Genomic DNA, 14,835 nt, shown 5'->3' with positions numbered 1-14,835 from the left:
GCTCAGTATTATGGCTGGGATGGAAACCTATCAGAAAAGGATTCAAGCATGGAGTTCTAAATAATATAGACCTATAATTTGCTGGATTATCCCGATTTCCCTTCTTCAACATTTTCTTTGGGACCTCGTCCTTGGCTAAAGATCTTTTTAAAGATAATGTCCTCTGGTTCTCGATTCCTCTACTCTGGGCAAGAGACTGTGTGTGTCTACCCAATCTATTCCTCTCAAGATTTTATACTCCTCTTTTCAGATCGCCCTCAGCCTCCTGCACTCCAAAGGACTATTCCTTGGAGCGCAGGAGGATGAGGGGTGATCTTAGAGAGGTGTATAAAATTATGAGAGGAATAGATTGGGTAGACGCACAGAATGTCGTGCACAGAGTATAGGAATTGAGAAACAGTGGATATAGGCTTAAGGTGAAGGACAAAAGATTATAATAGGAATCTGAGCGGTAATTTTTTTACACAAAGGGTGGTGTGTGTCTGGAAAGAGCTGCCAGAGGAGGTAGTTGAGGCAGAGACTGTCGCAACTTTTAAGAGACAAGAACATAGATAGGATAGTTTAGAAGGATATTGGCCAAATGCCGGCAGGTGGGACTAGTGTAGATGGGAAACGTAGGTCGATGTGAGCAAGTTGGGCCGAAGAACCTGTTTCCACAATGTCTGACCCTATGACTCTATCCATTGTGTAGGTCCTGCCCTGGTTAGGCTTCACAAAATGCAACACCTCACATTTCTCTTTATTAAATTCCATTAACCATTCCTCAGCCCACCTGCCAAGCTGATCACGATCCTGCTGCAATTTTTGTCAACCATCTTCGCTATCTACAATACCACCCACTTTAGTGTCATCTGTAAGCTTGCTAATGTTCTCATACAAATCATTGATATTGACAACAAACAGCAATGGGCCCAGCACCGAACCTTGAGGCACTAGTCACAGGTCTCTAGTCTGAAAATCAACATTCCACCATTGCCCTCTGCTTCTTTATACGTCTACAGCTCTGCCCTTATCAACCTTTTTGAACACATCTTCAAAAAACTCAATCAGATTTGTGAGACACAATCTCCCACGTACAAAACCATGCTGACTGTCCCTGATCAGCCCTTGTAAGGTTGTTTACTATTTCATAGTCGGTGTTTTGATAGGTATAGAAGAATTATCTTTTTCTTTCAGTCCCTTGAGATGGAGGATGACTCTATGGAATGGAGTCCATTGTACATAAAAAAAGACAAAATCCTGGCGTAACTTAACATGTTAGGCAGAATGTTTGGAGGACATGGAACGGTGACGCTCCGTCGGGGTCGGGACCCTTCTTCAATCTGAAGAACGGTCCCAACCCTATCCATGTTCTCCAGAGATGCCGGGTGACCCCCTGAGGTACTTCAGCACATTTGTTTCCTTTTTTGTAAACCAGTGTCCTTATTCCTTATTTCTCGTGTCTGTACATAACCTGTTTCAATGTCTGATGATTGTTGCACACGTCCCCATATGGATATTCAGATTAAAGATGGCAAGGGGGTTCACGATGAATGAGACACAGATGCTGCTGCTCAGATTTAACAAACACACACGTAAGTGGCCTTTAGTCCTCCCTCTCACTCTCTCTATTTCTGCCCCTCTTTCTCCTACACTCATCACTTACTTGGTCCTAGTCTTTCAACTTGCCTACTTTCTCCCCAATTCTGGTGACCCGCTTGCTCTTCCCAAGAGCGAGGTCACCCGTTGACTGTTACTGCTTGCTCTCTTCATGGCTGTTTAGTTTAGTTTAAAGACACAGCGCAGAAACAGGCCCTTTGACCCACTGTGTCCGCACCAACCAGTGATCCCTGCACATTAACACAATCCTACACACACTAGACCCAATTTACATTTTTACCAAGCTAATTAACTTACAAACTTGTACATCTTTGGAGTGTGGGAGGAAATCGAAGATCTCTGAGAAAACCCACACGGTCATGGGCAGAATGTACAAACACTGTACAGACAGCACCCGTTGTCTCGATCGAATTTGGGTCTCTGGTTGTAAGCGCGGTAAGGCGCTTACTCTACCGCTGCGCCACCACCGCCCCATGGCTGTTCTCGGATTGCAATTGCCCTTCACCCACCTCACCTCCACCCATGCGGTCCCATTGCTATGTCACCCAGAACCTGCAACCTCATCCCAAGTATGGACCTCTTCCAGAAAACTTTGGGAGTATCGTTATCTGCTAATGCTGCCTGATGTTAACAGATTGTGGTCTTCTGGGATGCTGCAGATGGGTTCTTGCATGTGACATGTCAGCCGCATCAGCCTTCGGGAGCAAAAGTACCTCACTCTGCTGTTACCATCCCTCGGCACATAATAAGACCTTAATATTCACCAGAGTCAGTCTTCTGTATTGCTTGTAAACTAGTGGAGCTTCTGTTTTCCACTCTTTACAATTAGTTTCAAAAGGATTAACCCGAAGAATTTGAAAAAGCTATTGGGAAAGTTTTATTTGGTATTGTATTTCACTTCAACGATGCAGAATCAATAAACCTCCATTTTCTAATTGAAATGTAGTCCTGCTATAGAAATGTGGTTTGACTGCAGTGTCAGTGAAAGAGAACAGACCTTGCCACATGGCATATCACATTCAACTTTCCTTTACAATATTTCCTCCCTATTCCTGTTGCTTTCCAAAAAAAGAAACATGATATGACTTTTAAATACTTGTACTTGTTCAACCTTGAGTGTCTCTAATGATAAGATTTTGAAGTGACATTACTTCTTGTGACAGTTTGACAACATTATTAGGAACAATACATCTGAAATATTTTACTGCCAGAATCAAAATGATAAGTTATGAGATTAATTAAACAATGAATATCTATCTATTCTTGGTCACATCTGGCCTACAGATTCTTTAGCGCATTAAAGCAGAGCAAAAGTAGTACTGCTTAGGACTCTTGGCAGTTTGTTCTGATGGCATTCACACAGGATATTTGTGGCCATACCTTGGGCAAAGATACAAGAGCTTAAGATATGCTAAATCCATCTTCCATTTCTCTAATCATGCCAGATTCCTAAAATTATTTGTGGATAGTTGGTCAGATGAGGTCAATAACATTTGTTTTTGGATTGTAGCAAAAGGTCGGCAAAAACATAAATTGGGCTCTTTTGGTGCTGCAACACGGATGGATAGAAATTAGTCCTCATGTACTCACCTAAGAGAAGTGATTGGCCTGGATTTTGCTGGAAAAATATACCCATATCTAGCATTAGGATTTCAATTTCTCCTGATAATATCAAATAACATTTTTCTTCCACTTACAGATTAACCTCTTCCAGATTACCCTTTTTATTTCTTTGATAACCCCTTTGCAACTTTATTGTACAATGTAGTATCGACCTTTTTGATATTTATATGTATATGTCTTTTCGTCTCCCCTCCCCCTTTGTCACATTTGATTCACAATATTTTACCTAAAACTCTATTTCTCTCTTCACAGATGCTGCCTGGCATGCCAAGTATTTCCATCATTTTCAACTCCCAATCATGTTTCCAGCGTCTGTGGTGTTTTGCACTTGTATTAATAATCTGAATGTGCAGCTTCAGGGAATGAAATAATTTGTCCAGCACTGTCAATCAAATCACATCACTTGAGATTAAATTGAAGTTACTCTATGAACTGTAGCAAGGTGATCTTCCTACTTATCAGGTCTTTTCCAAACACAATTGTACCTTGTGGTCTTGCTCTGAAGACTTGAGGCGGCTTCAATACTTGTATGAACAGCTAATCTTGAGATGCAGAAAAGATTACTTTTTTTGGTAATCTTTTTTATACGATGCAGAAGCAGTAGAATTGAACTTATCAACTTCTCATGCTCTGACTCACCATGCAGCAAATATTGTGAAGGAAATCTGATCAATTTCTACAGTTGACTTGGTTTGGAAAATTTTCCAAAACTAAGGCAGTGACCCATGAAGTTTATTTATTTTTTCGGCATTCATTCGCACGCATGCCAATTCAAAGTTGAATATCTTAGATAATAATCTTAAAGCAGTAATATGTTTGGCAATGTTGAAAATAAATTCTGATTTTCTCACAGTGGCCTCCCAGGAACAATACAAAAAGTCAAGTCAATCATCAGAAGGTATCAACTGATAAATTTGAAGTGTCTTTATAATTAAAATGTTATAATAAAAAATCCTTTTAGTTTGTAAAGTAGTGAGTATCTTAATTTAAAATCAATAGTGACGGGTTAGTAGGGGGAAAACCCTTGACTGTTAAGGGCCAGTGAATTATTTTAAGCAAATTATAATGCTATCATAAAAATACCAGTTATCATTTAAAAAAAATTAAGTTGCTGTTTATAATTCCTGTATTTTTTTAAAAAGAAGCCATTATTCTGTATTTTCATTGTAGCAATTTGAACAGCAATTTGTAAATTTACTTTTTACTTTCATATATGTGGTTATGTTTTGTCAAAATAAAACACATTTTAGAGTTATAGAGTAATACAGCATGGGCCAACTGTTATGCTGACCAAGATGCTCACCTATAGTCCCATCTACCCACTTATAGCCCCCATCCCTTTAAACCTTTGTCATCTATGTACCTATCCTAATGTCTTTTAAATGGTGTTACCTGCCTTAATCACTCACTGTGGTAGGGCTTTCCATATAAGCACCACCTTCTGTGTGGAAAGGTTGCCCCTTAGGCCCCTATTAAATCTTTCACTTCTCACAAGCCTATGTCTTCTAATTTTTGATTCCTCTTCCCTGGGCAAAACAAAACATTGTATTCACCTTAACTGTGCCCCTCATGATTTTATACACTTTTATAAATTCACCTTTCAGTCTCCAATGCTCCAGGGAATAAAGTCTTAACCTGTCCAACCTTTCCCTATAAACAGGCTCTGGAGTCCTAGCAAGATGCTCATGAATATTTTTTGCAGTTCAATGACACCTTTCCTATAGCAGGGTAACGAAAACTGTACAGGTAAATCCTTACTGTCCAAGTAGGGCCTTACTGACGTCTTGTGCAACTGCATCATAATGTCCCAAACCCTGTATGCAGAGGGCGTTTTAGAGGCTTATAGCATAAAACCAAGGAAGTCATGAAGAACCTTTATAAAACACAGTTCATCCACAACTGGAATCTTGTCTTAGATTCTGGGAAGCATCTGAATTTAGCAAAGAAGGTGGAGACAAGATTTACTCGGTTAGTTCAGTTTAGAGATACAGCGCAGAAACGGGCCCTTCGGTCCACCGGGTCCGCATCGACCGGTGATCCCCACACATTAACATTACCCTACACTCTATGGGGCCAATTTTTACATTTACCAAGCCAATTAACCTGCAAACCTGTACGTCTTTGGAGAAACTGAAGATCTCGGAGAAAAGCTACGCGGTCACGGGGAGAACGTACAAACTCCGTAAGGAAAGCACCAGTAATCGGGATCGAACCCGGGTCTCGGACGCTGCATTCCCTGTAAGGCAGCAACTCTACCGTTGCGCCACCGTGACCACCCTGCGCCACCGTGACTTCTGGGGATGAGGAATTCACTTTGATATGGCTGCAGTTGCTCTCTTTGAACGAATGGTGTACAATGCCATTCAATGGGAGGGACAGGTAGCCTGAATCATCTCTGAGAACTAATTACATGAAAAGCCTTTTCTTTACATATCCAGATACTGATATGTTTAGTCCCATACACAAAGAAACAAATTTATAGTTTTTTAATAGTGTTATTTTGGTTCAGATTGCTAAAAAAAACAAAATAATAACAATAATGATTTTATTTTCATTGCAGAGAATTGTACTTGAGAAATTATTATGTTTGACAACATAACTTGCTTGAAATCATTTTTAAAGTTTGTGTCCTTGGCTTTCCCAAGCATTTTTGGTTCAATCCACATTTTATCATTGATTTTACGCATTCCTTGGCAGCATATATACTTATTAGTTATTATGCTGCTCTTGCTTATTTTCACCTTTATAAAACCATTTCACTTTTTCTCCTTGGTCCCTGGCTGAGTTATCTAGTTATGGTTTATTTTTATTAATTAACCATCCAACTCTTCATTTAAATCAGCATTAACTTTTGTTCATAGAAATCTGTTCCTCATATTTGCAGCTACAAGCTGGAAAAAAATCGGATTTTTTTTTCATTCTGCTGAGTTTTCCTACGAAAAACCGCTTACTGTATTTTATTGCTTACTCCTTAGGTGCAGTACACTAGTTGTAGTTTAATAAAATGCAATTAAGAAACTATTATAGCTTAATATCTAACTTTGTTAGTAGTAAAATGTTGCATACAAACTACTCAATTTCCATCTGAGTCTGTAAAATAATTTAGTTACTAACTAGAAAAGCTTATTTTCACTTTCCCTTTAATAAACTGCTCTTCCCAGGACTTACAACTTCCATCATTTGAAACTGATATACCCTTAGTAATCATACTTTTGGTTTCAATAAGAAATTTCAAACTGTTAATTAGACATGGAAAAAGGTTTCAGAACTCTTGCAGGAACGGCAAATTACATAAGTTACAATTTCTGTTGCCTATAGTTGCCTACTTCTTGTCATCAACTTCCAGATATTAAATTTGTCCTCCATTCCACTCTGGTCCCATGTATTGGGCGGTATTTTTATTGAAGGGTTTTATTGAAGGCGGTAACTTAACTGAAGGGTTACAATTAAGACAAAAACTGTAAACGAGGAAATGAGGGGTTCTTTAAAAGTTACACCAGAGATAATTTTAAGACCTGCTTCTCCACCATGAGCAGTAAATCAGAGAATGCCGAAGACATGCGAGGCTTAACCAGCTCTTAATGCTGATGTTACAGGGTTGGCCAGGAAGAAGCATCCTGAGGTCAGGTGTAACTCAGGGACTGCATGTTGTGTACCATAGCTGTAGAGGATTGAAAACTAAGGACATCTGAACAAAAGTTTCAAGGCAAAGCAAATAAGGTTAAGTTTGTCCAACTGAACCTATAAGTATAGATTTAGGATTTTAGATTTAGGTGTGATCTGGAAATCACTGCCTGAAATGGTGGAAAACAGATTCAATCATAGTTTTTAGACAGGAAAGGTACTTCAAGGGGAAAAAATGTATTTCCATTCCAAAAGCCTTCTTTACTTCCCCCCAACCATTGCTATGATGGTCAGAACACAAAGTACTGGAGGAACTCAGCAGGTCAGGCAGCATATGGGAGAGAATAGACACGTGACATTTTGGATTGGTCCCTGACTTCAGACTAAGCAGTGACACACCTATGCTCACCACTGAAATGACAAAGACCTGCAGAGTGGCAATGTCTTACAATTAAAATGGGTATGACAGAACAATCATTGCCCATGAAATTGTCCGGGAATAAAACGTGACAGCAAGCTATGTGGCTTTTCATACAAATGAATGGTTCATTATACCTATGCCAATCAGGCCTAGGGCAAGTTTTGCAAGCACCTCACCAGTAAGACTGTTGAGATTTTTTGCCACTAAACTCAATGCTGGAAAGCAACTGGGAAACCAGTAGCCCTGCATGGCACATTTATAATAATAATAATAATAATGCATTTTATTTATATAGCGCTTTTCATATACTCAAAGACGCTTTACAGAGATTTAGAGAACATAGGGAAATGAATAAATAGATAAATAAGTAAATAAATAAACGAACAGAGAAAGGAGACAGAAGGTGAGGTGACCTTCAGTGGTTGAAGGCAGTACTGAACAGGTGAGACTTCAGCGATGTTTTGAATGTGGTGAGTGTGGAGGAGTCTCTAACGGTTTGGGGTAGTGAGTTCCATAGGGTGGGAGCAGCGATGGAGAAAGCCCTGTCCCCCCAGGATCTGAGTTTGGTCCGGATGTGGGGGGATAGGAGATTGGCAGCAGCAGAGCGGAGGGTGCAGGTGGGGGTGTGCCTGTGGAGGAGGTCGGTCAGGTAGGATGGGGCCAGGTTATGGAGGGCTTTGTAGGTTATGAGGAGGATTTTGTACTGGATTCTCTGGGGGATGGGGAGCCAGTGGAGTTTGTAAAGGACGGGGGTGATATGGTCACGGATCGGGGTGTGGGTGAGTAGACGGGCAGCGGAGTTTTGAATGTATTGAAGTTTACTGATGATTTTTGAGGGTGCGCCATAGAGGAGGCTGTTGCAGTAGTCCAGACGGGAGGTGATGAAGGCGTGGATGAGGGTTTCTGCAGCTGTGGAGGAGAGGGATGGACGGAGACGGGCAATGTTTTTGAGTTAGAAGAAGGCTGTCTTTGTGATGTGTTTGATGTGTTTGTCGAAGGAGAGGGTTTGATCAAAGATGATTCTAAGATTCCGGATGTGAGGGGAGGTGGATACTGGGAGACCATCAATGTTGAGGATGAAGTTTTGGGTGGATTTGGTGAGCGTTTTTGGACCAATGATGATGATTTCAGATTTGTTGCAATTGAGTTTGAGGAAATTTGATTGAAGCCAAGATTTTATTTCAGTGATGCAGTTTGTCAGTGTAGAGTGTATGGTTGGGGAGATTGACTTGGTGGAGATGAGGAGCTGGATATCATCGGCGAAGCAGTGGAAGTTGAGACCATGACGGCGGATTAATTGATCAAGGGGGAACAGGTAGAGGATGAAGAGGAGGGGGCCAAGGACTGAGCCTTGGGGGACACCTTGGGGGAGGGGAGCGGTGGGGGATTTACAGTTGTTAATGGAGATGAACTGGTGTCTGTCAGAGAGGTAAGATTTGAACCAGGATAGGGCTGTGCCGGTGATGTTAAGGGAGGTTTCAAGTCGGGTGAGGAGAATTGAGTGATTTATGGTGTCAAAGGCGGCGCTGAGGTCAAGTAGGATGAGGATGTTGAGGTTGCCAGCGTCGGAGGAGAGGAGAATGTCGTTTGTGATTTTGAGGAGCGCAGTTTCAGTACAGTGGTTTGAGCGGAATCTGGATTGGAAAGTTTCATACAGGTTATTGGTAGAGAGGTGGTATTTGAGTTGGGAAGCTACAGCACGTTCCAAAACTTTGGACAGAAAGGGTAGGTTGGAGATTGGTCTGAAGTTGTTTGGGGTGTCAGGGTTTAGACCAGGTTTTTTCAGAATGGGGGTGACAGCAGCGATTTTGAGGGATGGCGGGACGATGCCAGTGGACAGGGAGGAGTTTATTGTTGCAGTGATAAGTGGAGAGAGAGCAGGAAGGCAGGCCTTGACAAAGCTGGAGGGGATGGGGTCCAGAGAGCAGGTGGCAGTTTTTATTCCTGTGAAGAGGTCAGAGAGGTCGGTGGTGGAGATTGGGGAGAACTGAGGCAGGGGTTGACAGGATAAGGGGGGGCAGGTGGTTTGAGGGGGAGCAGGTGCGTTGGTGGTTAAGGTGCTGTAGATGTTGTCTATTTTGCTTTGGAAGAATGAAAGGAAAGTGGTGCATTTGTCAACTGTGAATGATTGGGAGATGGTGTCCAGGGGGCTGAGGAGTTTGTTTATTGTAGAGAAGAGTGTTTTTGGGTTTCCGGAGCCAGAGTGAATTATTTGAGAGTAGTAGGTGGAGTGGGCGCGGGAGAGGGCATCTTTGTAGTGCTGCAGGTGGTCTTTGTAGGCTTGGGAGTGAATTGTGAGACCTGTTTTGTTGCGGAGTCTTTCAAGTTGGCGGGCATGAGTTTTCATCATGCGGAGTTCAGGGGTAAACCAGGGAGCAGAGTGGGTGAAGGAAACTGTTTTGGTTTTTATAGGTGCAAGCTGGTCGAGGCAGGAGGAGAGAGTGCGGTTGTAGTAGTCAATGAGGTCAGAGGGGCTGTGGAGGTCAATGAAGGGAGAGGCGGACATTATTTCAGAGAGGGAGGATGAGAGCGAGGTAGGTGAAACAGAGTTCAGCTTACGGAAGTTGATTTTGCGTTTTTGCTTTGGAGCTGGGGTGGGAATGTTGACAGACATGGTGATGGCTAAGTGATCAGAGAGGGTGGGGTCGGAGCCAGAGAGGTGATGTAGATTTAGTCCAGTGGAGCAGACAAGGTCCAGAATGTGCCCACGGTTATGGGTGAGCCCTTCACTTTCTGATTCTTACATTGTAAGCAGCAACAGTTTGGCATGGACTACTAATACTTGCTAGCAAATCCTATCTCTGTGATTTTATTTCTGCACCACTGAAGTAATGCATTTCATTTGAATTGTATTCTTCTCTGGGGATTTTCAATCAACAATTTATTTGAAATGAAATCTTGAGAAACACATGCATTATGTGGTTGGAATTTTGGCAATGTTTTACATTCAAAGGACAAGCCAGTGAAATTGCTGCCACAAGAGATGGAATCCTCATTACACTCCCCACGTTTCCTACTTTAAGGATTCAAGCAGAATAGGTAACATTAGAAACTGAAACCAGTCATTTTAGCAGTTGATAATCAATGGTGATGTTAAGAGGTGTGCTGGGATTTAATACAATGCAGAAAGATACAGTTCCAGATGCTTACCACATGAATCAATCATATTTACCAAAATAAAACCAAGTGCATGCAATACCATGGCTGGATGACTATCCACTGCAAGATGAATTCAATGCTGGTTTGTGTTTTCAATCTATCAATTTAATTTTACTAGTTAAATCAAAATGCACTAAAGTAGATTCTGGCTGTCCTGAGAATACATTCTTTGAGGAAGTTATAAGGTTTGTGATTAAAGATCATGTAATATATACTATGATAACGCATATCAATACATCATTTGGTTCAGAGCATCTGCTCTTTTTTATCTGATTATTAGTTTAGCTAATAGATCACATCTGATTCCTTATTGAAAATAGCAGCTTTATTCTATGACATTTATTTGCAGCATGATTTCATCACCGAGTGACAACAATGAAATTTCTTGTGCCACTCTGTTACAGTCAATAGAGTGACCTCATGGAAAGGTTGTTACAGTTAGTGCATATTTATGTGTACTGCATATTTTGCTGTACAAGCTAACTTGAAGCCATGGCAACAATACTGACGTTATCTCCAAACATGACTTCTATCTATCTATCTATTACTAAAACTCTCGGTTTGTTTGTGTGCATATGTTTATGTGTGTACCATGCCCTCTACACAGCCAAAACGGTACATCATAGCACGACAATTTTAGGCCCACCTTACCATTGTCCTGGGATTCAAATGAATGTTAATTTTTTTTTAAATTCCACTTTTTAATCTTTTTCAAAATCATTTTTTTAACGTTAAAAAAATCACTTTTCTATCTCTCTTTGCCAGTCACCCACGTATGACGTCACAATGGGAACCCAATGCGTCCGCGCAGTTGTGGCCCGTTGATCTAATTCACCGGACTACTCAAGGGGGATTCAGTGGGTGAGGGGGGGGGGTGGTGGGTGGGGGGAAGGAGGGGGGAAGGAGGAATAGAGTGGGTGAGTGGGGGGAGGAGGAGGGATGGAGTGGGTGAGGGGGGATGGAGTGGGGGAGGGGGGGTGGAGTTGGTTAGTGGAGGGGAGGGGGGATGGAATGGGTGTGGGGAGGGAGGGGGGATGGAATGGGTGCGGGAAGGAGGATGGAGTGGGTGAGAGAGGGAGAGTGGGATGGAGTGGGTGAGGGAGGGGAGGATGGATTGGGTGAGTGGGGGGAGGGAAGGGGGGGATGGAGTGGGTGAGTGGGGAGGGAGGGGGGATGGAGTGGGAGGGAGGAGAATGGAGTGGGTGAGGGGGGTGGAGTGGGTGAATGGAGGGAGGGTGATGGGGGGATGGAGTAGGTGAGTGGGGGAGATGGAGTGGGTGAGTCGGGGGGGGGAGGGGAGGAGGGGGGAAACAAGCAAATTATTAAGAAAGTTAATAATATCCATGGCATTAAAATAAATATATATAGCTGAATGGATGGAAGACAAAGTTGAGAATTCAGCAGACTGCCCTGTTCACTAATTAATGGCCTCAAAGCTCTTGTCAGGTTTAGTGGGATGTAATTAAGTTTGGGTGTTCTGAGCAAAATCAGACTTTGCAATGACGCATTCAACAAATTTGTCCATTTAGTAGAAATAGAAAACTAATTTAATATAAATTACTAGAAATAAAACAGACACACCAAAGTTGCCATTTTTAGTTCAAGCTTGATTGGAAGATTGTTGCTGTACTACCATGAAGTACTTACTACTTTGTGATCTCAGGAAATTGTGGGGAAAATTATAGTATGTGGTGAGCATGTTTGTAGGGTATGGGTGGATACTAAACAAGGAAATACTTGAAAAGAGCCAAGGAACCAACCCCAATTCATCCTCTTCAAATATAAATAGGAAATGATATTATATGTTGTGAAGTAGATAGTTAATGCTTTGAACATAATCCACTAAACCAAATTTGGGATTACCTCAAGCGATTACCTTTTTTTCTGAAATCCAAATTTGTGAGCAAAACGTCAGCAGAATTTGTTGTAATTATTACCATCATGCCATTGAGGTACCATAGATTAAAATCTTCAGTCATCCATAACTCAAAAGACCACTATTGCGATTTATCCCAACTAGTTCTTAGGTAATTGAATTCAACAGAGTTAAAAGTCAGAGTGCTCTGGGATCAGCTATGTTGCACAGTATTATGGCAACGAATTTCCATTACCATCCATGTGCGTTAACCATGCGCAAGAACAGAATGACTTACCCTCGATTTTTCTTCCAGTCTTGTCATCATTACTATGGTGACAGTTCTTTGCTCCCACACCATTCGCCAAAAATCACTGAGTGTTTCCGGAAGTGGGCCCTGAGTGGCAATGTAGGCATTCTGTTTTCTGTATCCATCAATATAATTGGCATTGACATAATCACTTCCTGGTACACCTGTTGGAATGGATAGGTCTTATTAAAATAGTTTGAGGAACCAAATTCTTTTACACCGTAAAGAAACCTGACACATTTTCAATTGAAAGAATATTTCATGTGATTCACTGTGGTGATACCTTATGATATGGTATAGCATTTTGATATTTTCCCGTCCATTTTCATCAGTGGAAATACCGACAATTCATAAACTATTATTCACATTTCAACCTCAGTCATGAGTGTTGGCAGGTTGTTGAGCAGTGGCGCCATGTAATTATCCTCATCCCTTTCTAAATAATTCTGTATGCAGTTAGAGTTCTGGGGATGGAGTAATTCTTCTTAAGAATTAAGCTTCATGCCCACATTGCTCAAAGTGAAGATGATTAATTTTATGCATCCAATTTTGATGTAGCTATCCTTCACCCAAAATGTTTTTTTCTAAAGAACTTTCCCTGCTTTTACCAGATGACTCTGTTTCCTATCTCTTTAAATACAATTTATCCCTTCTCTTTCTGGATCTCCCTGTCACCATCAAAGAAAATGGTTTTTATGTCCATAGATTCGCTCATCTATCCTGACCATAACTTGTTTTCTCTGTATCAGAACTGCCCAGTTCTGCTGTAAAGTTATTCATCTGTAATTTTTTACTCTCTTCACTGATATTGCCTTATCATCTGGGAATTTCCTACAGTTCCAATCTGCATTTTGCAGCTTTTGTTTATCCCTTTGTTTTGATTCCCTTTCCCTAATGACATGAATCAATCAACCACATGGCTTCATCATCAATTTTATCTAAGCCTGGCTCACTGTATTAGAAATATTCTCTTCCCCTAACCATCATGCTCTAATTCTCTATGCAAGTTAAAACCAATGTTTCCATTATGAATATTATTTCTTCATTTTTTTCCATGAGAAATGGGCATTGCAACAAGGCCACATCTAAAGACAAAGTGCTGGAGTAACTCAGCAGGTCAGGCAGCATCTCTGGAGAACAGATAGGTAACCTTTTGGGGCGGGTCCCTTCTTCAAACTCGTGTTCATTCCTAGTTGTCCTTGAATGGGAGGAGTGAATAGCCTTTTTTAATGATGATTCTTCCAATGTTGTTGGGTTGAGGGTTTCAGGTTTTAGACCCAGCAACAATGAAACAGCAGTTACACATTTCCAATTACGATAATATGTAACTTGGAAACAAATCTGCGCACAATGGTGTTCCCAGTTGAGAAACTGAAAATATACCGATGACAGCACCTTTTAATCTTGTAGGTTTTCTATCAGAGTCTCTTTATTCTAAGGAAATGCTTTGTTTCTTTAAGGTTCAAGTAGAGATTTGACTGCAGAAAGTTTTAGGGAAAATAGTAAACTTATCCAAAGTAGGGAAATGAGAGAGATAGAAATTGCATGTTAGACATCTAGGCCTAGAAATTTGCACCATTTCCCTGGATGAAACAACAGCAACAATTGCCCTAGTACTGTTTTAAACAACTCCAGTATTGTTAAATTCAACAGCACCAGTCCCAGTTTTCACTTGTGTAATATCAGGGTCTCAGGGGGCAAACAGGCATAAGGGGCTGAAATGTTGGCATTAGCACCATCTTTCATCACAATTCTCTTCTCTAAAAAAGCCCTTAAGTCACACGATAATTCAATTCATCATCATATCATCATATATATACAGCCGGAAACAGGCCTTTTCGGCCCTCCAAGTCCGTGCCGCCCAGTGATCCCCGTACATTAACACTATCCTACACCCACTAGGGACAATTTTTTACATTTTACCCAGCCAATTAACTTACATACCTGTACGTCTTTGGAGTGTGGGAGGAAACCGAAGATCTCGGAGTAAACCCACGCAGGTCACGGGGAGAACGTACAAACTCCTTACAGTGCAGCACCCGTAGTCAGGATCGAACCTGAGTCTCCGGCGCTGCATTCAATTAGCACTCATTCAGCAACTGGTGAGCAACGGCAAGGATTGCGTGCTACAAGGCAGTGGAAGTGCAATGACAGATTTCACCCTGGAAGGTGGTGAGAGTGGTAATAGGTGTGGGGGCGGGCAGACAAATCTGCAAGGTTTCTGAAACCAAAGTTACATGGAAG

At 41.4% G+C, this 14,835-nt stretch overlaps 1 protein-coding gene across 22 annotated transcripts in view; it reads right to left on the bottom strand.

Annotated features, from left to right (window-relative positions):
- The window catches only part of ptprfa (protein tyrosine phosphatase receptor type Fa), a 312,377-nt gene that overhangs the window by 29,836 nt on the left and 267,706 nt on the right, over window positions 1–14,835 (bottom strand). For all 22 annotated transcript variants that reach the window (XM_078408325.1, XM_078408329.1, XM_078408326.1 and 19 more), the window contains one exon: window positions 12,580–12,755. In XM_078408325.1, coding sequence (XP_078264451.1) covers window positions 12,580–12,755 — 176 coding nt within the window. The remainder of the gene's footprint in view (window positions 1–12,579; window positions 12,756–14,835) is intronic.

Source organism: Rhinoraja longicauda, chromosome 11, assembly GCF_053455715.1.
Source record: "Rhinoraja longicauda isolate Sanriku21f chromosome 11, sRhiLon1.1, whole genome shotgun sequence".
Taxonomy (NCBI): domain Eukaryota; kingdom Metazoa; phylum Chordata; class Chondrichthyes; order Rajiformes; family Arhynchobatidae; genus Rhinoraja; species Rhinoraja longicauda.
This window is presented reverse-complemented; position numbering and strand designations above follow the sequence as displayed.